Genomic DNA, 23,570 nt, shown 5'->3' with positions numbered 1-23,570 from the left:
CCTTCTGGATACCAGCTCTGAAACACGCAGCCTGAGGGCTCGATATAAATTACAGTGGGTGCCATTTGGAAACCCTGTGAGAACTACCCTGTCTCAGCATGGCCATAGCAGTAATGGACACAGAGTCACAGGTTGTGTCCAGCTGGAGCAGACTGATGTAAAAAAATCTGCTTCCTGAATTTAAGGGCAAAGGTGCTGCTGCATCTGGGAAGCAGAGAGAGTCTTTGGTGATGTTCTCCAAGCACCAGGGCCGCAGAGCTGGCTGGATACAGGAAAAAAATTAAAAAAAAAAAAAAAAAAAATTGTTAAAATGATGGGGGAAGAAAGCCTTACAAAAATCAGTGTTTCAAGATATTTTTCAACCCGTCTTACTTTTTAAATGGTAAAAGCTTTCTATCTTTTATCATTCTCTTAGAAGAACAGTGAGCCCAGGAATATGGGCTTGGATTAGGGCTGTGCTAAAGAAGAGTTTTAAATGTCAGGGAGGCCAGTGTTTTTGCACAAGACAAAGCCAAAGCAGAAACTGGAGGTTTGCAAACTCCTAAGTGGGCGAAATTTAGTTGTGTGAATTATTTTCATATGAAGTGTTTTCTGCTGTTTGAGTACAAAAAAGTCAAAGGATCTGCACACAAAGAATAAATTAGTAAGTCTATTTCTAACTGAAACGTAGAAATAATTATACAGCTTTTAGAAAGTTTCATGAGCACATAATGTCCATTACCAGTAGTGAATTTATTTGGGAATTTGGGAAAAACTGGCACTTTGAACATATTGTAGAGTAGATGCATAAACTCTGCTCAGCGACCCTTAAGAGCTGAACAAGAGAGGGCAAGAGAGGGCCAGCCTGCAGAGCACACCTGTATTCAATTTCTGTTACTTATTACTTGGAGAACAGGAAATGTTTCTTGCAGGAATCTAGCCCCAAGTAAGCACATTTGTTTCAAGAATTAAAGTATATGGGTTGGGGTCTCATTGAGCTTTGGGCTAACTCAGCGCTGTCAGCCATGGCCTTCAATCATAAATATATATAGAGCTGCTTCTTGCATTTCTGCACGTTTCCCCTGCTTGTATCACATCTCAGCATTCAGGGGAGTGTTTCTCTGGTGAGGCATTCCTGCAGTTGCTGTTGAATTAGCCTGCCCAGCCCACCTCACTGAGGGCAGCCAGGATCCCGGAACAGGGATATGCAGATCTTGATGTTAGGAAGAAATTCCTCCCTGTGAGGGTGGGGAGGCCCTGGCACAGGGTGCCCAGAGAAGCTGTGGCTGCCCCATCCCTGGAGGTGTTCCAGGCCAGATTGAACAGGGCTTGGAGCACCCTGGTCTTGTAGAAGGTGTCCCTGCCTGTGGCAGGAGGTGCAACAAGATGATCTTTGGGGTCCTTTCCAACCCAAACCATTCTATGAGTCTACGAATGTCTCCCAGCCAAGGAAAGGAGAATATCAGACCATGTGCAGTGTGGATGGCGGGCAGAATGACAGAGCAGCAGGGCAGAGGGGGAGCCAAGCAGCCACCCTGAGTAAACACCACTCAGAGCTAGAGCCACATGGAATGACACAGGCACAGCTTTTTTTGTCAGGAGCTGCTGCAGTTTCTTGTTCTTGATTCACTGGAACTCAGTTCCATCCATATTCAGCTCCTGCCTTTTATTTCTCATAGGCTTTAGCTGTAAGATTCTGTAGCACTGGGAAAAGAAGAAGTTAACATGTTCATGTGTCTTGATAACACAGGCTCATTGCATTTCTGTCTGAATTCTTCTCAGCCTCACCTGAGATAATAGCTCCTATCACTAGGCCTGCAAGCAGCTTTCCCTGCATTGTGGGGCCACTTAGCAATTGTGAGTAATATCCTCCCTGATAGGCCTAAAGGTTCTTGTGGTAGAAGAAATGAAGCATTTAGATTTATTTTTTTAAAAATACAGAAATACACCAGCACATATGTAACATTTAACACTTCTGCTATTCAGTACACATTTATTTTCCTAGTGGTTAAATTACCTCTGCAGTGGGGAAAATCAGAGCTCCGTGAGTACTGTAAAATATTGTGGTACCTATTAGTTTCAGTTCCTTATTTGTTAAATGGCTTTTCCTGGAAGATTCTGTTTCTTTTTCTGCATGCATCTACTATCAGCATCAATCCATGTGACTTTTACAAAAATTAAACATCTCGATTGCACATTCAGGTTTTGGAAAAAGCTGAACTAGCTCTTTACATTGAGAGGTATTTTGCATTCACCTACACAAAATATAAAAATGTTCCTATGTAATTTTTTTTTTAACCGTCACAGCCAGCTCTGCAGAGTATATTTGTAGCTTCTGCCATTCAGCCATAGGAATAATTAAACATATCTGTCAAGTTAAACTAATGAATAAACCCAAGGAAATAGTGGTTGATTTGTGTGTAGCCATTTCACTAGAAGAAAGCAAGGCATTGTGAGTTATTTGCCATACATAAATATGCAGTAGATCTTAATGAAATGGTACACTACAGAACGTAACTCCTTTAGTCTGGGTTCTCCAGGGAAGCTATTATCCAGAGCCCTCTGAAATTCTTGGCCGTAGTTTCTTGACATTTGTGTACAGGATTCAGTGTTACTCTTGCAGTTTGCAGTAAAATAAAACAAAAGGAGGAAGATAAACAGTTGGCCAGATTTTCCACTCGTTTGGTGTAAGATCTGGAATAAGCCTTCTGAAGCCAGTGGTTGGCTTCAAATAAAAGCAAAGAAATGCCTAGAGGAGAATCGATTATCACATGTTGGGTTATGTATTTGCTTATGTATCTCTCACTGGACTGAACAATGTGTGTCTATATTTGATGGTGTGCATGAAAAGAACAGTATGTTTTAAACAGGAATGCATAAAAGTTTAAGGAAAGGATATATTTCTGTTATGGAACAAGTTTCAGGTTATTTTGACAAAGAGCTGGCAAAACAGGTCAGAGGCATGGAAAGAGCTATTTGGGATCTCATTTGAGACAAGCGTTTTGCACTCTTTAGGGGGCAAAAAGATCACATTACTTCAACTGTATAAATTTGTAAATAATTTTCCTCCTCCTTGTCCGTAAATTCACACTGGACTCAATGTATTCCAACAGTGTATTCCTTTCTATCTCCTGTAATTGGTCTTCATTGTGATAGTGGCCATAATGAATTCAAGAGAGATCTCTGTGGCCATCACATTTGCTTTCCTAGAAATTTCATTGTCATGCAGCATTATTATAACATTAAAATAACAAGTTACAAACTTACCACCTTCTATGGAGAAACACCACCTGCAGCGTCAGTTAATTTTATGAATACATTAGTTTGAGCTTTTGCCATCTGTTCTAGCCCTTATAAAAAATGCAAAAAGCGCATATTTCACAATTAACTCATTAAAAGGATATGATTGATTGAAATGCACACGCATGTTCCCCGCACAACGGGTAAGGTGAGACGTGCGGAGCCGGCCGAGTACAGAGAGACTCTGAGTTGCAGCAGAGGACATTTTGTGAGACAGAAGTGTTTCTCTCTTGACATCCTCAGCCACACACACAGGGCCAGCACATCAAGTGACACTAAAGGTGACACTGGTTGCTTCACTGGTCTCTTGAGAGTCGTGGCCCAGCCCTGCAGGGGCTCCCTCGTGGTTCTGCCCAGGGAGCTGCTGCTTTCCTGCCGGAGGTCACGGGGTGTACAATGCTCCTTGGTTTGTTTTCCTATTCTATTATGCTCTGAATCACTAACCTCTAAAATCTACCTGCCCTGACATTTCCAAATAGCTTCTCTTGTCTGTCTTATAGTAAAAATCAGAGAAAAAAGTTAGGAAGTCTAAATGCTGTGCAGACTGGCTTTGGGCAGGCAGGAAGGTGTAGGGAGGGATTGCGTTTTCGTTTGTCCCAGCTGGAGGTGCCTTCCTGCTCACTCTCTTTCCATCGGGAATGTCATAGCTGCTGCAGACACAGCCAAGGGAAAGCCTGCTGGGAGCATGGATGAAAACTTGAAACTTAGTTCAGAAACTGCATAATCACAGTTTTTCCTCTGCCTCCAGTGAATCGGCAGAGCCTTTTTGCTCTCTGTGCTGCATTGGAGAGGCGATGTGTTTACCATCAGTGCCTTCCTGACAGTCTGTGGGAGCACAGAATCCTGGGCACAGGGTGTGTGCCCTGTCCTTGTATCCCTTCCCTTGCAGAAGAGTCTTGTGCTGGATGGCTGAGGCTGAGCAAGGGGTCTGGAATAAAAAGCTAATTCTGCACTTTTCTAGAATATGATGCACAGAGGCAGTGCTGAATAACTGTGCTCTCTGGCAGTTAATTGGAATTGTCATGAAATACTGTGGGGTTTAAATGTCATTACAACCCCAAAACTTTTGCATGTCTCTTTTGACATCGTAAGTAGTCGTCATTACTCAGAATTACCTTCTTGAGAAGAAACTTTCATAGGATTTTTGCAACATGCACTGATGCTAAGAGATACCAGTTGAGCAGTGATCTCGCTAGTGAGTGAGCCAGTTTCAGTCTTGATAGTGCATTTTTGTGAACGCTTGGCATTAGTGTTACGTCAGCCCTCCAGGGGACATTTTAGAAGGGCATGAAATGATAGGACAATGGGGAATGGCTTTAAACTCACAGAGAGCAGGTTTAGGTTGGATATTAGGAAGATATTTCTTCCCTGTGAGAATGGTAAGACCCTGGCACCCTGGAAGTGTCCAAGGCCAGGTTGGACAGGGCTTAGAGTGACCTGGGATAGCAGAAGGTTTCCCTGCCTATGGCAGAGGGTGGAATAAGACGGTCTTTAGTCCCTTCTAACCCAAACTGTTCTAGGATTCTGTGATCCTGTGGTTCACATGGTCAGCTGGAGGGTTTGATCCCAACCTGCAGGAAATTCCTGTATTTTAGGAGAAGGGATGTTAATGAGAATGCTGCGTCCTTGCATTATTCCCCAACAGCCTGGGATGGTCCCATGTGCATCAGGGAGCAATGGAACAGACATGTGCAGACCAACAACCTGCAAAGTCTGCAGCACACGTGATAAATACTGAGTAACCCCAAAACCATTTCATGAAGTATTTAAACCTGTGCCATATTCGGTAGTGTGATCAGCCCATACTTGCATTTTTTAAACACATTTTGGTTTATGTAATCCCCTTTCTCATGAAACACCAGGTGGATGAAGCAGCACAGAACGATCTTAAATCCATTGAATGTGCTAAACTATGGCTTGTACTTCAGTGAGATTGATTGCACAGATTGAAAATGCGCCGCTGATTTATTTATTTTATTTTTTAAATAAAAACATCTGCATTAAGTAGAGTGGATGTCTGCTCTGTTCTCTTGTCCACTTGCATTTCAGGAAGTGTTTGTTTTCATGGATGTCTGGAGTTGTGGGCTCAACTGGCCACAAGGGATCTGTCACTGACAACTTATTAAAAGCTGAACCATCACTCCTGAGGAACAGATTTCCTCACTGTAAAGGTTGCTTTCCCCCGAGTAAAATGTCAGATAAATAAAAAGCTGAAATCTCTCTTAAGTGTGTTCTACTTATAAAATAGAAGTATATAAGCCAATATTTAGTAGTGGTGGATGTATGCTTGGCGGCATTTAATATTTTTTAAATTTTCATTTTTCTGAGCTAATCAGAGCTGACTACCCCCATAATAAGGTTATACATTGTTCTGATTTACCCGATTTCTGTATTCTGGATATCCACTGCAGTATATATTGGTTTTAGTTTTAATTTTTGGGCAAACCACAGATTTTTTAGTATTTCTTGTAGAAGTAGGACAAACAAATACCAATTGTTTTCTCCTTTTCTGGAAATGTATTTCAAGCATTATTGAAAGCCTGCACTTTAAAGGTTCATAAGGTAAAATCCTGATGCTGATGACAAGAAAGATGAAGTATCCCACACAGGCATAAGTCATCCTTTCCATCAACTTCAAATTCTGTTCTGATCTTCCCTATGCTTTGTGCCTTGCATAATTTATTGCCTTCTCCAGCCTAAGAGGGGCTCCTTCTGCAGCCATTAGCCATGAGCTCCGTTAGCTGGTCATCAGGGGGGTTTGAAGAGTGACACGGATGTGCTGTGTCCCATCAGGAACATGACACAAGTGACGCAGGGATGGGAATCCTTTGCACAGGAGACTGAAATAGTCCAGTCTTTGTGTGTCAGAACCTCAGGCTTGATGGTCACTTTTACAATTTCTCTTTGATTATGTAAAATCCGGGAGTCTAGAGATCTAAATTGTATGTCATTCACTTGCCTAAATGGGACGTTGGTGGAATTTTTTAAACAAGATCACAAGCTCCAGGTCCGCAGTTTGATAAAAGAAAACCTCATCCCTAATCCTGAATGGGATCCATTATCTGGGGTTTGAAATCTGCTACAAAAAGTCAGGGTGACTATTGCTATTTCCAGAGATTACTTATCTGCTTACTTATTTCGCTGAGCTCTGCTCTGTGCTTTCTGGGCTCGTTATTCTTTTATCCTAATGAAGCACAGATACATTTTGATGCAGCACCCATGCTGCAGCACTGCTTTTGTATGGAGAGTAATGAATAGCAGATTTGGCTCTTTTCTGTTTTAATAGACTTACAAGAGTCTCTCTGACAGAAACAAACTCCAGAAAATACCTTGATTTAAAAACAGGCTATGTGGTATTCTTACTGTCCTTTTGATATAAAACTTGATTAAAATGGGATGTGACATCAGTTGAAAAAGTATGAAAATCAAATTTTCTTTATTACGTATGTGTTTAGGCTAACCTATGCCTACAGTTTATCTTTGTATAATTTATGCTGTCTTTGTGCCATGCCTTAATTTTGAATACATTTGTTGAAGATTTCCTGCAGCATTCATCTATGATTGTCAAAAGGAAGTTTTATTCTAAAAAAAGAGATAGTACTGGTTTTAATTATGAATCTAAATAGCTTCATAACCAGAGTGAACTCTGAATTTACATCATTTTTATGATAGCCACACCATTCCAGGTTTATTGATTTTGTCATTTGCTTCATTACATTTAATGCAAACCTTTTGTATGAAATTATTCCGGTGCTGTGCTGGCCACGGAGAGGTCAGCGTGTGCAGTCTCTAGCCAAAACAGCACAGCAATATCATTTTAGTGCAGACTCCATGGATATAAGGGGGGTTGGAAATACTGTCCACCAGCAGAACAAAGTTTGCCTTTTCCTCTTGACCTTCCCAGCTGGACAAAGTTAAAACCACAGCTTGAGTTGTCCTTTTTTCACTCTTCTTTTCTCTCCCCCTGCGTTTCGCTTCAGCTCTTTGGTGACGAATGTCTGTTACTGGAGAGGAAAAGGGTGTTTGGGGGGTGGGTTTGGGCAGAGCCTGCAAGTTCCCTGGCAGTGCCAGGCTGTGCTGGGAATGGCCTGGCAGCACCAGCTCTGTGCCCAATGGAGATCTCCCAAAGGAGGTGGTCTGCAGGGAGTGCTGATCTCCTGCTCAGAAGCTGTTTTGAAGAGCCACTTGCTTTTTGGCTTTCAAGGCAGAGACACTGTGTGTCTGAGGCCTCCAGTTTTTTGGACATTTCACTGGGATTAAATTCTGATATTTCATTTTGTAAATAGGCAACAGTGTGCCAGGATTTGCTGTCCATTTTAATGGGTCTCTGCCCATGGCAGAGGAGTTGGAACTAGATGATCTTTAAGGTCCCTTCCAGCCCAAGCCATTCTGTGATTCTCTGAATAAAACTTCTTGAGTTCTTAATTAATACTGCATCACTTTTTCTGGATAACACGATTATTATTTTTAATGTAACTTCATTTTAAGAAGTGTTGAAAACACTATGCAAAACAGGTAGGTAAATGGATCCTTGTTTTCCCAGAAGGCAATGACTTAGGCTCAAAAATTAATTTCAGTAATTGATTGGGGGACTTGATTTCCTGCACCATTCTTCCTTGACCTTGAAATGAGATGGATATACCCCTGCTTTTGACCCCAACTCTTAACTCAGCTGCAGCTTTTTTTCCTGACCCAAGCCCTCAACTCAGCTGCAGCTTTCTGTATGAGAGCAGAGCTGCCTATTTAAAACAAGCCTGTGCAGCTTCTTGCCACATTTAGAGCCCAGAAGGGAATGATTATATTTTTCATTCAGTGATTCAGTCTGTTCCATGACTTTGCTATCCTGCAGTTGGGTGGCTCCATGAGATAAAGTGTAGAAAAACAAAGCCACCTGCAATTCAATTCAATACGAAATTGATATGCCTTGAAAGAAAAATATTAAACTCTGATGGTATAACTGTATTATAGAGTTTTTTCATCACAAATTGTTTTTATAAGAACATATGCTCACTGTGTTTCAGCAAGGGATGTTATACAGTCCTTTTAAACAGCTCAATTGCCGCATCACTTGAAAATTTCCTCAAAAGAAGTTCAGATCATGTAAATCCTACATGGATATTAAGAAGATCCTATGGAGGATCTTTGTTTTATTAAAAAAAACCCTCACTGTTTTTGCTTGGATCTGCAGTGTTTTCTTCCTGTATAAAATAAGGATCTAAATCTGAGTAAAGCACAGAGGGAATTCTCAGGCACTCAGATATCTGTTATGAGATTAATAGAAATAAAGTTGATTATCTACGTGCAAATCTGAGAATGGCTTTAGTATAATAGCTTTGAGGTAGGCAAGAATAAAACCCCTTTTGTTTAAGACCAGATGACACAGGGTGAGTGGAGACAGCAGCAGTGGGAAAGGCTGTGAGATGATTGTCTCATTTGTACAACTGATTTCTGCTACTGAATATCATTTCCCTCCACTTTTTTTTCCTACCAAAGGCCTGTGGGATCTAATTTTGCTTTTGTTTACCCTTTGGTAGTCCCATAAATGTCAAAGAAACAAATGAGAGAATTCCATCTTCATGTGGAAGTAACCTCTGCTCCAGTCTTTTGTGGGTTTCTTTAAAGCTCTTTTTGGAGTTATTTTTCCAACTCGTTGAGCAGCACAGTAGCACTATGGTAATGTGCATACCCAGCTTGTCCGAGGTGCATTTGCACACTTAGGATTCTTCTTCCTTTCTCTTGTTTGACTAGGGAAAATGAGGATTTTGGAATTGTTTATTTGAAAGAACAGGAGAGTTTCATGAATGAACGGTCAAGATTATTTCCCTATATAAATTCTGCATCAATATCCTGTCAATCACAAGTTGCTTATACGGCAGTCATGATATGTTAATGCTAGAATATAGAGTGGTGCTTTTCCAAAAACACCCCAAAAAAGCCCCAACCCGAACCAAACCTACAAACCCTAGAATTTAACTCATTTGAAGAGATAAGAGATATATTTGGGCTGTATATAAACTGTGATGTGGTGCACAAGAAATCTTAAAGCAAATTATTTGCATTACGATGCCCATAAGCAGTTCTTGCTGCATTTCCAGGAGCCCAGTAAAAAGCATCCAGCCTGCCTCTCAGGGCAGCAAAACAGGACTTTTTCATACACATTAAAAATGGCATTTTGTGGCATGGGGTGCAAAATGGAGCTTTCTGGTGTGAAAATTAGTTTTAGAAATGCGATTGATTTTTTTCCCGTTTTTTTTCTTCTTCCTTCTACTTTTTTTTTTGGTGACCTTTCAGTAGCCCTGTATGCAAGTTTCACCCTTGAACCTACTTTATTTTGTATTTAATTTATATTCTTAAACTCAGGTCATATGCAGCACCAGCTATTGATTAGATCCTGCTTTTAAACCCAGTCTTACAGGGAAGATGACTGCTGCAAAGGGGTCAAGTGGTTTGCCTGAAATAATTCACTGAGTAAGGGGGGCTCACAATTATCTGAACCATTTGAGTGGGGGTTTTTTGTTGGGTTTTTAGTTCGGTTTTTAGCTGTCTGCCTGCAGCTCTCACTGCTTTTCAGAAATGTGGTGCTCTCCCTTCCTGAGGAGCAGCTGAAAACATAATTAAGGGTTAATGTTCAGGCGGGGAGGGGGAGCAGCCAGCCCTTCACAATAGGTTGGGCAATAAGCAGCTGCTCTCAGGAGAGTGACTGAGAAGGATGGGAGAAATGTCCTGTGAAGCCAATTGTTCAGGTATCCTCTTTACCTACTTACAAAAAAATTACTGCTTTGATTGCAAGAAAGAAAAAATTGGGGCTGGGCTTTTTTCTGGCCATTTTATTTCAGCGCTGTCAGGTCTGAGTATGAATTAGGTTTTTGAAGTTTTGTCTAAAGGGTCAGGTAAGGTGACTGGTATGTTCTTGTGATCCAAACTTTCTGCCTAATCCTACCTGGGAGTACAAGTTTTCGTGCACGTGGCATCCTTTTTGTCATGACAAACCTGGCAGAGGTAGCAGCTGTCTCTGTAAGAATGTGTTTATGGACTAATGTCAGGAAAAAATACTTATAAAAATATACACCACCTAGCAAGGAAATTTCAAAGTCATCTGGATCAATTAATTTTTAAGATCCTTTGATAGTGGCTTCAAGTTTGTAAGGCTTGTAGAATCTTTATTCAATGGCTAGGGAGTAAATGTGAACGAACATTTCAGAAATGTAAGCATTTATATTTAAGAAATCACAATGTCTAGGATGACCTGAAGGTTGTTTTGATGATTTCAAAATAAAATATTTTTCTTTAAAAAAATTTTAAAAGTACAATTTGCAGAGAAAAATATTGAAGTCTGTAACTTGCAGGAGGTTCTGTACATAAACCTGCCTCTGCAATATTTTCTGTTGATATCAGAAGTAAGGTGCAAAAATTATTTAATAATACTAACCATATTTCTAATAGTAAGCCATCTTCTATCCATATTTTTGCCTTAAAATTGGGCATGCAGTTTTCTCATGATGCTGTTTTTACCAGTTTTTGATGACATAATTCTTTCACATTTACGTTCATTACAAGTCCTGCATTTATAGATAAGTGCAGAGTTTTAAATCACTCAAGTCCCCTGCAAGATGGAATAAATCCCTTTGGAGGTGACCTATCCTCCGGCTCTTGCAATGTGTGTTGTCTTGGGATTACGGTTGTCCCTTGGTACTGGGATTTCTGAACTGTGATGTTTCAGCTCCTGGGTCGAGTTATTCCTTGCCCAGCAGTTTATCTCTTCAAGAGATTGGCAATCCACAAGGAAAGCTAAAAGACCTCAGCACCTGTAGCTGATTTTCAGTTCTCCCCAAGAATTAAGCTTTTGTGAGGATATCAGGTACCAGCAGGGTTTTTGACGGTTTTTTTCCCTTTCAAGCACTGCAGTCCAGTAAAACACCAGTGCTGCGATACATCTTTTACCTGTATCTTTATAAAGGTACTTTGTGGCAGTAGTGACATCATCAGTAATTACCTATTGCACAGTGTTCAGCACTTTTGAAATGAACTCTCCCTCCTCCATGTTTTATGTTAGTATTACCTGTCCGAAGGCCAGAGAAGAACATTTTAATTTGGAAATGATGTGGGTTAGTGGAACTGGAAGAGATGAGTTCAGTTCCTGAAATTTTGTAAAACCTCATGACACTGCTGACAGCTCAGGGGAGGAGGAATAAATGTATTAAGGGGTGAGGGACTCAAATGCTGAAGTCATCCCATAAATGCCAAAAATAGATGGATGCCATTTGTTTTTATGAATTAAAAGAAACAGACCTATGGTTACATGTAGGTGGAAAGAAACTCCCTGGTGAATATGCACAAGAGTTGTCACATATGCTCCGTGCCACGTTTCTGAAGGATATGTGGCAGTGCCACATTGATTTGGTAAAACATTGTTTGGGAAGTTGAAGATCTGCTAACAAAAACTGAATGCAGTCATCCAAACATATTGGGTGCTTATGGTTCATATGGGCGTTCAAATAGAACATTTGTTCCAAAATGCTCGTAAACATAAATCTGCAGGATGGATTGCTGTCCTTACCCCCAGTGACAAACATTTCACAGATGACGTGAATTTGGCTGCCTTGAAAGCAGTGAAGCAAAACGGCTTTTTTTGTCAACTGTGATCCAGTTTGCTGTTAATTCCAGAGCACTTTTCAAAGTATTTAAAAATTGTTGTAGTTACTAAGTGCCTAGATAACCAAGAAGAACATTGGTTTTGGTTCCCATTTAATCTATCAGGTAACTTATTTGTTTTGGTTCCTACAATCTTTTTTTGGGTTTTCTTTTGTTTTACTTTTCTTAGAGGTTCCTTTTTTCATTCTAGAAACTGGTTATTCTTTCAGAATGCTTCTTGTTCTGGTTAGTTCTTTCAAAGTGTTGGAGGCTTTCATTTGTTAGGTGCAGGTGTTTCAGTGACAGCGTAGGTGAGGTTGGGAATTGTTCTAGACCTGGTGTAGACAAAGGAGTGTGGTGGCAGAGGGGAACACAAGTCACAGAGGCATAGCTGGTGTGGCATCCTCAGGAATATGTCATAGGATGATTAATTTGGATATGGACAGCTAGTAAGGGAAGAGGAATGGGTCTTCAGGTTCGTGTTCAACTGCCCAACAAACACTCCTTGTCCATGAGTGGACCTCGGGAATGGGGATAATGAAGGATCAGCTGTAGGCTGGCCTGCTCAGGACTCTTGCTTGCAAGACCTCATTGTATGTGACAGAATAGCAGAGTTTAGTGCTTACTGAAGCTCTTTTTCACTCTTCTTAGTCTAAGGGAAGTGTTATTTGCTTACTCATCTATAAATACATGTATATGTAACTGCCTAAATTACATATATAAGCACACAGAGTCCTCAGAGAAGTGCAGAGTACTATTTTTATAAACTTAGTAAAAATATAAATAACCATATAAAAAGCACACAGCAAGATTTCACCCTTTCTTTACAGTTTTTGTAGTATAAGCAAGTAATGCAGCAACCCAAAGCACATATTGTGTTAACTTATTTGTTTGAAATCATGTAGCAGAACAAGCAAATTTGGGGCAATGAGGTATAGAGTCAGACTGTAAGAAGTAATTCCAGTGGGACTCTGGATGGGGAACTTGATTTTATTGCCTTGAGCATGAAGTTTGATGTAAATGCCTTAAAGGCTTGTGAGGTTCAGGCTGAATTCCAATGTCTCTCTCCCTCAGCACAGACTCATCTGAACTCATCCATACTCTTATCTAGAATTGACTACAAGTCGGCCACAGCTCTGACTTGCAAAATGGGATGTGATGCTAAGAAATGACAAATATAAAGACTTAAAATCAGAGGATCAAGGCTTTGCATATGCATTGAAGCAACCACTGGAAAACAAATTTCAAAGGTTTTTACAGTATCTTGCCAGCCCTGTTTTGTATCAGTAAGAGGGTAACAGCACAGGGCTGTAGTTACATGAGGTACTTGGGGCTGCTGCTCTTCCTCAGCTGGCCTGAGAAATCATGTACCAGCAAAGCAGAGAAATGGTTAAGAGTCAGAATTTGGAGCTGCATGTCATTTAGGAGCATTTTTGTGTTAAAAACGAAACCTCTGACTTTGATAATACCCAGGCAGGTCATCAGTGAGCAACACAGAACTATAACTAAGCCAAATGGCTCCTTGTCTTAAAGTAATGGAAAACACTTACATTTTTGTTGGTTAGTTTGTCAGTGGCCAATTTTACAGCAGAAATTACTAGAATGGGATAAATTCCATGTCTCAGAAGCAAACTGCTGTTGCCTGATCGGTATAGAAGAAAAGGGGTAAAACAAAGCAAAATCCTGGAAGCACACCCTCCAACCCTACTTTTCATTGTCTGGAGTGCCACTTATTTGTCCTACAATACAAACCCACAGCTGTGGTAAAGATGAAATGGCCTGATTTGGAACCCTTAGGAAAGCTTCTGAGCCTGTGTTAAGCATGGTCAGTGCTGGAAGCCCCTATCAGAGGGATTTAAAATTGATGCAGTATCTTGAAATATGTAATTTGTGAACTGTCCTCCAGCAGCTGTGGGAGTTGGTTGAGGAACTGAGTAGGACCATGTCAAAAAAAATCCCCCAATCCAAAATGGGATGTGGAGATACCCAGAACTATGATTCCTTTTCCAGCTTTAGCTGGCTATTTTTTTATTTTTAAACAGTCTGATAAAACAGGCTTTGATTGAAAACTTATTGGTGTGTTATACTAAGAAACCACCATTTACAACTGCAAGCTGTTAATTGGATATTATCCACAAGTTTTTAATATTAATTTTCTAACCAACAACAAAAAAAATAAGGTTACCAAAACAAAAAAATGAACTGTTTTGCCCACATTTACCAGCCGTGCAGCAAGGCAGACACTCTACCATGACTTTACTCACAATATCACAAGTCATTGTATGACTGCAGGTGATAGCATTAATCTAATGTGATATGGGATTTCAGAGAGGACAGATGTCTGGAGATCGAATGTCCAGATTTCCTTTTGCTCTGTTATCCCCCTAAACCTGTAAAAAACAGGCACTTCTGGGCCTGGCCCTGGGCACGTTCACCTTCCCTGCTCTGCACTCACCCTCTGCCACAGCCTCTATGCCCCACGGCGTTTTCATGTTTGCTGCTCAAGTCCAAGCTTCTCAAAGGCAGAAGAGCCTTAATTTTTCTCTCAAACCTGAGTTTTGTAAATTATTAAACATAAAAATGTGTCAGCAATGACCACCACCAGAATTAACACGTTAATTGTCCCTGTTCAATAATCTCAGGGTGAGCTCTGCGCGTTCCTGTGCAGCCGGCACGGGCCGGGCTCGCGGGCAGTGCCAGGGAAACCTGCAGTGGTGTCCTCAGGGCAGCAGGAATGTCACCCATGCCCAGAACATCTCCTGTCCGGTGCTGTGGCCAGGAACCAGCAGAGCACTAACCCTGCCTTGTTGTGTCACACTAGAGAGTTTCTTGCAGCCCTCTGCCCTACTGAGCCCATTTCCAAAATACCGGTGGCTCCAAAAAAATTCTGTCTTTGTCAACAATACACATTTTAATAGGAAGGGATGGAGCATTTGGGGTCTTTCTTTTTAACGTTTTGGTTCTGTAATGGATTTGTTACAGCACGGAACATACGCACGGAATGATTTTAAGGAGAGAACCCAAATCCTGGTTGATGCTGCCGTATTGATCAGCAGTAACAGCTCGCCTGTGGGGGCTTATTTGTTTTGCCTTGGAAATGAGCGTGACTTATGTGCTGTTGGTTCCATATAAGTGATGCCATGATGGTGCACGAGCCTGTGTAAACACCAGCCTTGCTCACAGGGCACATCTTCTGGGCAAGGTTCAGGGGTGCTGCTGTCCTGGGGTCAGGATGGGGCACGGGCAGCCAGACCCTGCACACTGGCTGTGCCTGTGCCTCCCTTCCCTGCCAGAAACACCGGAGAGGAGGGAGGGGCTCAGGGTGTGATGGAAGCAGCAGCCACAGATAAGCAGAGGTCAGACATCACTGCAGGTCAGGGGTGGAAGGCAGCAGTTCCTGTTCCACCTGCAGCAGCTGGGTGGATGGAAACACCTGCAGCTCCTCCGTCTCATACTCTTTGTACATTACAAATTTCTACTCTTTATTTAGATTAAACAACTGCATATTTTTTCTATGGAGGTACCTCGCTTTCAGATTTTCCAGTTTCGTAATACAGCCCCTAATGATATGATTTCCTGTTAATATTCCTAATCTGATTCCCTAGTATGATTTTCTGTTAATAAGGTCACTGCTTAGTAACATTCTGAACTAGAACTTTCCCTTACGTGTGGTATTTGACACTTGTCAACTGAACATAACAATAAATAAAAATTTAAATAAGTGCAAACCTTCTAAAACTGTAAAAAACATCACAGTAAGTAACTTTCATTTTCTCAAACACCCATTTTATCTTCCTCATTTCTTCCCCTTTTCCCCTTTGGGGCTATGGCAGAGGAGAACAACAGATGGTTATCAGTCAAGAGTAACTAGGGAAACGGCAAAACCTGCCCCAATTGCTATGGAGACAGCCATTTCTGTGCTTGGTATGCACTATTTGTTACATCAGCAACCAGAGAGAGTTAAAAAAAGAAAAAAAAAATGTTCTAAAGCACCTGGTATTGAAAGGAAATCTCATGTTTGTGTGTGTTTGTCCTTGTGGCAGGAGTAGTCTCCATGTTCGTTTGCCACTCAAGTTTTGCTCTAAGCTGATATTTCGGTTATTTTTGACAGCAGCATTTTGATTTGTGAGTTAATGTAATACAAATACTCAGAGTAAATACTTAATACTTTTGAATAGTCTGCAGAATAATTATTCATAAGCAACTCTTGCCCTTCAAATTCCTGTCTCCTTGAATTTAACAACCTGGCAGCACAGGTTGGGTATGAAAACTGAAGACAGAGAATATGACTTTACCCAATTATTTCAGGCAGATGAGCTGTTTCTGCGCAAAGCCTCAACCACAGCTTTTGGCAAAATCACATCCTTGGGAAAGAAAAAAAGAATTTTGGAACACTTGTAAAAATCTCAGAGTGAGATTGCAGCTTGATCACAACAGCTGTATCAATCTTTTAAAATTTTCTAATATAAGCAAGCTCTTATAGAGTGATTTTAGTGTAGCATAAATAGAGTAAAAATTAAATGGAAAAAATGCATTAAAAGCTAGTTTGAAAGAAGTTGACGTTATTTCAATTTAATTGAATTTAATATTACTTCAAAGCACCATCTTTCCCCATTTATTGGGTCTTCCTTATCAATTAATACAAGGATAAGGACTTTAGTTTGGTATGTGAGAAATTTTAAATAGGTATGTTGGTGTCACTTTCCTTAGGTATTTTAATATTCTTGAAGTTATGTAAGGGTAATAAATGTTATAGAGTGTCTCTCTAATTCTTACAGGTTATGGAAGAACTTAAATACTAGAGTGCAAACTTTACAGGAAAGGGATAACATAGAACCAGCAAGTCTGTATTAGAAATGAAATGAAAAAGGAAATGGAAGGGAAAAATGTTGTCGAAAGAGAGGTTCTTTTGGACATACAGTTGGCAAAATTATTTCTTTTCTAAAAATGATTCTATAATAATTTACAGTGAATTTACCTTCCTGTGAAATCACTATTGAAATCTCTTTAAGTATTTTGGTGATACAATACCTGTAACATGGATACTCTGGTTAAAAATGCAAGTCTTTCATTAATGAGGAAATGGCTTCTGCCTAATTTTTTATCTACAAGTGTAGATACAATCTGTAACAGTAGGACAGCAATTTTATATCAGTAACAGTAGAACCTTAAATATGCAACTATTATGACACTGTTTTTTTATACTAAATGGGAAAGATGAGAAAGAAATTTGAACAGTATATATTACAGTAGTCATTAATACTGGCTTTTATTTAAATATTTAACTAGACTTTGAGCAAAATATAGAAAGAGGTTATAGTAATTTAACTACTGTCACAGTATAATTAAAAAACAGATTAGCACTTGAGCTTTGCAGTAGGCTTGGTAGTGTTTGAAAATGGAAAAAAAAAAAAATCCCTCACTGAATAAAGTACAAAACACTGGTTATAAAGTCCATTATTTTTAAATGTTGATGCTTGAAGGGCCTCTTTTTTGTGAATGTGAGTATGGCTAATTACAGAAAAGATGCTGAAATCTCTACTTATATAGTTGGTGTGCTGTAAAGAAACCTTGCTAGTAATGCAAATGGAGGGTTTTAAGCAGAAACAGTTTTTTAATGTTAATAAAAAATTAGTTTATTTCAGTTTCAGTAAATTTCACCCTGCATGAATTCAATTCTTTAATGTTTTAGAATAGTTTTGTGTTTTAAAAAAAAAAATTTAAAGCTAGTAACATGATAAAAATTATATCAGCTTTGTTGCTGGGGATTTTTATCTCTCAAATGCATTTGTAAATTAAATATTCCTTATTGTTGTGAGCAAAACCTTCAAGGCTCGGTATTTAAAGGATTATTTCAAATGGCAAAAGAATATATCAACATTGTAAAACCATATTCCTTCTTAATAGTATTTGAAATGTAACTCTTATTTATGATAGATAATGCACAAGTGTAAATGGATAAGCCAGAGTTACACTCTGTCAGGGAAAAGGTGTTTTAAACATTTAAAGTGGCATTTTAGGCAAGCCATAGATTTTGCTGTGATGTAAATCTGTTAGGATGCAGTGTTATGTCTCATTTCTTACAAAGGTGATTTGTGTCTAAGTTTGGGTTTGTTTTTTTCTTTAAAACATAAATTTTAAATTTTATCAATCAACTGCATATAATGCAGTCACATCATTTTCCTGTTTTTTAATAAAACCCAAGAGCAGTTATTGAGTCTACATTAGAGCCAAATTACAGTAATACTTATGGCTTTATGTATTATAGCTCTACCACATGAAAAATGTCTTTTCCTCCAAAGACTTTTATAAATTCTTGGATTGTTTATAAGCATTCGTGTCACACTCCACCTAAATCCCATTTGCCCATTCAATACTTTCCTTGCTTGAGTGCTTTGCTCTGTTCTCTGAGCTCTTCTGGTATTGCTCGTCGTTATCTCTTGGCATTGTCTGGTGGCTAATTGCCTGTCACGGAGATCTGGGATCCCTGGAGCCTCCTAGGTGGGGTCAGGGTGGATAATTCAATCTCAGGGGAGCTGCTGGGTTTCCCAGGCCGGGATCTCAGCTCACTGAGTTGGAGCAAGGACCTGTTCTGACAATGCCACCCAGCCCAACTCCAGGCTTTGGGTCTGCCCAACTCCGGTGCTTTGTGTCTCATGCATGAGAGATTCAGCATTTAACCCAAACACTTTGCCCCAAATAGAAGTTAGTTATCTATGTAACTCAGCAAGATTTGAAGGTGTCACACAGCTCAGTTACTGTGATTTCATTCATCCTTCAGTGGCTCAATATTTCTGTGTGAGAACGTTTTTTTCCATCAGAGGCAGTAGAATCACTTGGTAGGCTTAGATAAAGTCTGAGCTTAGTGCTGCATTCCTTCAAAAGGCAGAGTAAATGCAGGTATGAAAAGTGATTTTGTCCATGTAATTTTAAAATTGCATATTAAATCTGAGTTTGTGTTGTCTGACCTTTTGCCACCAGTACATTGCACTACTACATGCATAACAACCCATTTGTAATCTCGAGGAAAAGATTTTCTAGAAAGGGTATGAGTGCTGACAAATAGAGGTGGCATTTAAATCTGAATCAAGGCTTCTGCAGCCCAAGGCCATTTTTTAAAATTTACCTGTAAGGCTGGAGCAGGTGAGATGTGTCTCAGGTAGCTGCCCTGTGCTCCGTGTGCCTGAGTGCTCTGTTCAGAATGCAGCGATGGAGAAACAGGAGCAGTGTCACATGTTCCTTAGGGAAATGTAGGTTCCACCTGTTCTGAAATGTTGGGGTTTTCCTCCTTTTTTCTTTAAGTTGAAATTTTACCTTCTCTGCATAGGATTAATTTTATTCAAGTTAGATGTTCTCCTCAACAAACGTTAGGCATGTTTGTTCAGCCCCTTGAGGAGCTGCATGCACAGACTACCCACACTGAGTGTGTGAGCTGGCTGCTAGTCCACATCACAGGGGGTTTGTTTTGTCTTCACAAGTGAAAAAAAATGTGCTGATCACCTTGGCTTTCTGTAAGACTTAAGATATTCCCAAAACTTTAAATTTAACACTTTGTCTTGGAAGGAGGACATTTAGATTTAAACTCTCAAATTTCTAGACTTGACTGAACCACTCACCAGGGTGCTGTACAGATGCAGAGAAATAGGATTTCCATCTCTACACACAGAGAAATAAATGGGGAGGCAGAGGGTCTTAAAACCAGCCATGCCTAATTTTAAGACAACTAGCAGTTCTCTTCCTTTTGAGAAGAAATTCTCGTGTTTCAGTGCAGATGTGAATGTGTTGGTGTGATAGATACCAAGAGACACGAGCACTGTGACAAAGGAGCATTAAATATGTGAGTCTCACCCCAGAGACTGTGAGGGATTGGTTCACAGGCCACAGAATCAGGATGTATCACTAATGAATATGTTCCCTATTTACTGATAGTCCTGCTAAGTGTGTGTCTTCTGAGCATTGAGAGGTTTCCCTTGCTGTGATCCTGTGCATCGATCACACAGACTGAACCTGGTCATTGGCAGTGGCATGACTGGACCTGTGGAAATATGATTAAAATAGTCATTATGCTTTTTCAACAAAAATCAATGTATGAGAGTAGCAGTTTTTTAAAAAAACAATACCCACCTAGGAATCCCTTTAATCAGAAGGCTTTGTGAGTAGCACACGGGGTTTATTTACTTATTTTAGTGTATTTGTCAGAAAAATCAATATCATAGTATAACTCCAATAAAAATGGTGTAATATATAGTACTTCCCGTAGAAGGAGCGGGAGAGGTGATTCTCAAGTTGAGGCTCCTTTCTCCTCATCATGTTCATATCTGCCAACCAAGCTAAGTGTAAAGTATTTAATCTTGCAGACAGCACTGCATTTAACTCGTTTGGGGTTTATTCCTCTTCAAAATGCACCATCCTTTCTGTTTCAGCAACAAATTTTTGTCAATTAAACAGGGATATCAGAACAAGGCACTCAGCAGCCAATGGTCTTCTCAGCAGTCAAAACCAGAGAGGTTTTAGGATCTTTGGTAGGTCATCAGAGAAACAGAACATAAATATGTATGTATACATTTACCCAGATATGTATATATGCTGTGCATGAACTCCTGCACACAGAAAAATCCCTTTTGGAGGTCTGTACATCCCAGTGTCTGTCAGTATCAGAGACATCACTGAAGTTTGCCAAATACAAAAAGTTCTCCAAAGTGAGCGAATGCTATGAGAAACCTTAGGTTGGGCTTTATGCTTCCAAAGGTTTTTAGCAGACCTTAGAGTGTGAGTGGGTTTTCCTGTATTTAACTCACATAAAATATGATGTTCATTGATACCAGACTACATCACAAAGGGTAAGTTTCCATAGTTGTCAAAGATGTACACATCCAAGATGCTCAATGTTAGCTGATCAAACTCAGTGCTTTGCTTTATTGTTGTATAATAAGAGAATTGCTGTAAATGTCTATTTAGACTAAAAATTAGATGCAGCAAATAATTGGAAAGTAGTTGGTGAAACTATACAGCCATATTATACATGGGTGTAATATATTTGCTATAGTTGCATATATATTTTTTTAAATAGAAAACAGAAACTACAGTGTAATATTTGTATCTTTGTTCAAGATATTTTACACATGCAGTACAAAGGTCTCTGCCTCACCAAATCCAAAGTTTATGCTGTGCAAATGGCAGTAACATATAGAGTTAGGAACTTGCATCTATTTTCTCATGAAATGCAGATATTTTACTTGCATGTGACTAGATATGTAATTTTATTTCTTTAAGTGTAAAATTTAAGGGATCAGATGTCAGAAAATGTAATCACTGAATTTTAAATTACAACTTTAATTCTTTTAAGCAAAAGAGACAGATGTAGCTGTCCTCTTGTATCCACATATATTGCAAAATACATTTAAATCATGCACATACAGGGAGACAAATGAGAGAACACCGCCATCCAAATATTAAATTACACATTTTGAAGCAAAATAGTGTTTTAAGTGTACATGTGTATAATGCTTTTTGTCACTGGATTGCTCTCCCTGATGCAGTTAGACAGAATCTGTATTTAGTCAGAAATCTTTCAATAGAAAGGGCTACCAGATGGGACCAGTAACAATGCAGAGAGGCATTGAACCACCACAGACATTTGGTGCTTAGAATAATAAAAAGACTATAAAATTAGATTAGTTGAGTCTAATTTGGAATTGGTATATTCCCTATGCACTCTCACAGCTCTCGGGTAGATAAAGCCTGGAGATTTAGTACTGTCAGGACAGAGGACTCCAACTTCCAGTAAAAGAAAAAACGGCATTCTGGGAGGTCACGGAGGGCAGCCCAGTGACCTCCAATGATTTACAGGCCTTTAGCTTAATGAAATTGTTTCAGTGACATGACGGTAAAAGCTCATAATGGATTGGATGCCCTAATGTAATGAAATTACTCCCTTCTGCCTTAAAAAAGAAAAAAAAAAAAAAAAAGGGGGGGGAAAAAAAAAAAAAAGGCGCAATTAATATTTACTGAGACCTGACAGGCTTCAGTGTGCGGGAGCGTGCAGCGCTGTCAGACAGCCGCGAGCAGCCCCGAGCAGCGTGGCAGCTGAGCAGGCGCTGCGAGGGGGTGGAGGGACACCTCGGTGACGGGGAAGCCCCAACCTGGTGCTCGGAGCCAGCCTTCATCCTCTCCCTTCCTTTCTGCAGGCAACTGGACAACAACCAGATCAGCTGCATCGAAGATGGAGCCTTCCGAGCCCTGCGCGACCTGGAGATCCTGTGAGTTGACTTGAGCGGGGCTGGGGCGGTGGGGGGGTGGCTGTCCCCGTGCTGCAGTGCTGGCGAGTCTGGGGGCTCCACAGCCTCCCTGCCCACCTCAGCAAGTGCAATCTCACACTTCCCCCGGGCTGGCGTTATTGCTAATTAAACCACAATAGACGACTTCTGCGCTGCCGCTCGTGAGGAGCGCAGAGATTGCTGTGCTCGCTGCTGCGTGGAGCAGATGGGGTTCAGCAGCATTCCAAGTGTGTCCGATGTGTGATCCGCAGCCAGAAACCTGCCCGGGGCTGCCCAATGCCGAGCAGCGGATGGGTAACAGGTTCATGGGGAGCAGTATTATGAGGTATGTGACTGCTGCCCTAGACAAAAAGCTGTTTCAAAGGTGTTTGGTATATAAGAGGGAGGAGAGATGGGCTCTTGGCAGGCTTGTTCAGTGCAGTCATTGGCTTTTGGGGAGGATCCTTCTCTGAGGGCTGAAATAACACCACGTTGTGCTCTTCACGTACCACAAACTTTACACATAGGCTGTTAAAGCAGCAGCACGTACTGAAAAAAAGGTTTTGACAGTGAAATCTGACTCTAACAGGGAAGCAGCACATTAGATTTAGAGCACTGTCATTGTAAGGTAAATCCAATATTACCCTGAACTTGGTATCTGAGCAGATAATTTGCTTATTACTAATAGTTACTCGTTCACTTAAAGACCTTTTCTAGAATAGGTTTTCACTATAGGAACTGCTATAAAGCTTTCCTGTCACCCGAAAGTAATTCTGCAAAGCTGAGTGTCAGTACTCGTGAAAGCACATAATTCAGAGCCAAAATGGAGGGGGGTGGGAAGAGCACGCGACCCCTCCAAAATTCAAACCCTCGTCATCTGCCGTGAGTTAATGCGAGAGCAGCCCTGACCCAGTGCACAGCTCCCTACAGCAGGGAAGGCCTGCCCAGGCTGCTGCAGAGCTTGCCCTTAAATTACATGGGATGAAACAGCAAATGGTAGGTGGATAAAATAAGCACCTGCCTCAGACACTCCTGGCACCTGGAGACTCAGCAGAGTCACGACATTGCCTTGGGCTGCCGAGAGGAGGAAGAACAGCGGGGGCTGGATAGGCAGCCCTGTGCCACACAACACAGGGGTCTGAACACATCTGGTAATACACAGGATTGTTCCCAGGGGCTGGATCTACCTCGTACTGATGCTCAAAGTACTTCTGCCCTCAGAAGCTCAGCCTTCTGAGGGACCTGGTGGTAGCTGTGTCTGTCACAGCTGAGCTGCCCTCTGTCCCCCCAGCTGGGACCCTGATGTTGATCAGATAGTATGTGTTGCTCATATTGAGCTAGCAGAAGGTTTCTGCAGAGTTTTTTATCTGGTAACTTATCAAGAGTATTGTTTGAATTCTGTAT

General features: G+C 40.6%; 1 protein-coding gene across 3 annotated transcripts in view; it reads left to right on the top strand.

The window, feature by feature from the left end:
* SLIT3 (slit guidance ligand 3) overlaps positions 1 to 23,570 on the top strand; it is a 469,203-nt gene that overhangs the window by 240,461 nt on the left and 205,172 nt on the right. For all 3 annotated transcript variants that reach the window (XM_032124874.1, XM_032124875.1, XM_032124873.1), the window contains one exon: positions 22,098 to 22,169. In XM_032124874.1, coding sequence (XP_031980765.1) covers positions 22,098 to 22,169 — 72 coding nt within the window. The remainder of the gene's footprint in view (positions 1 to 22,097; positions 22,170 to 23,570) is intronic.

Source organism: Corvus moneduloides, chromosome 15 (assembly GCF_009650955.1).
Source record: "Corvus moneduloides isolate bCorMon1 chromosome 15, bCorMon1.pri, whole genome shotgun sequence".
Taxonomy (NCBI): Eukaryota; Metazoa; Chordata; class Aves; order Passeriformes; family Corvidae; genus Corvus; species Corvus moneduloides.
The sequence above is the reverse complement of the archived record's forward strand: the minus strand, read 5'-3'. Positions and strand labels throughout refer to the sequence as shown.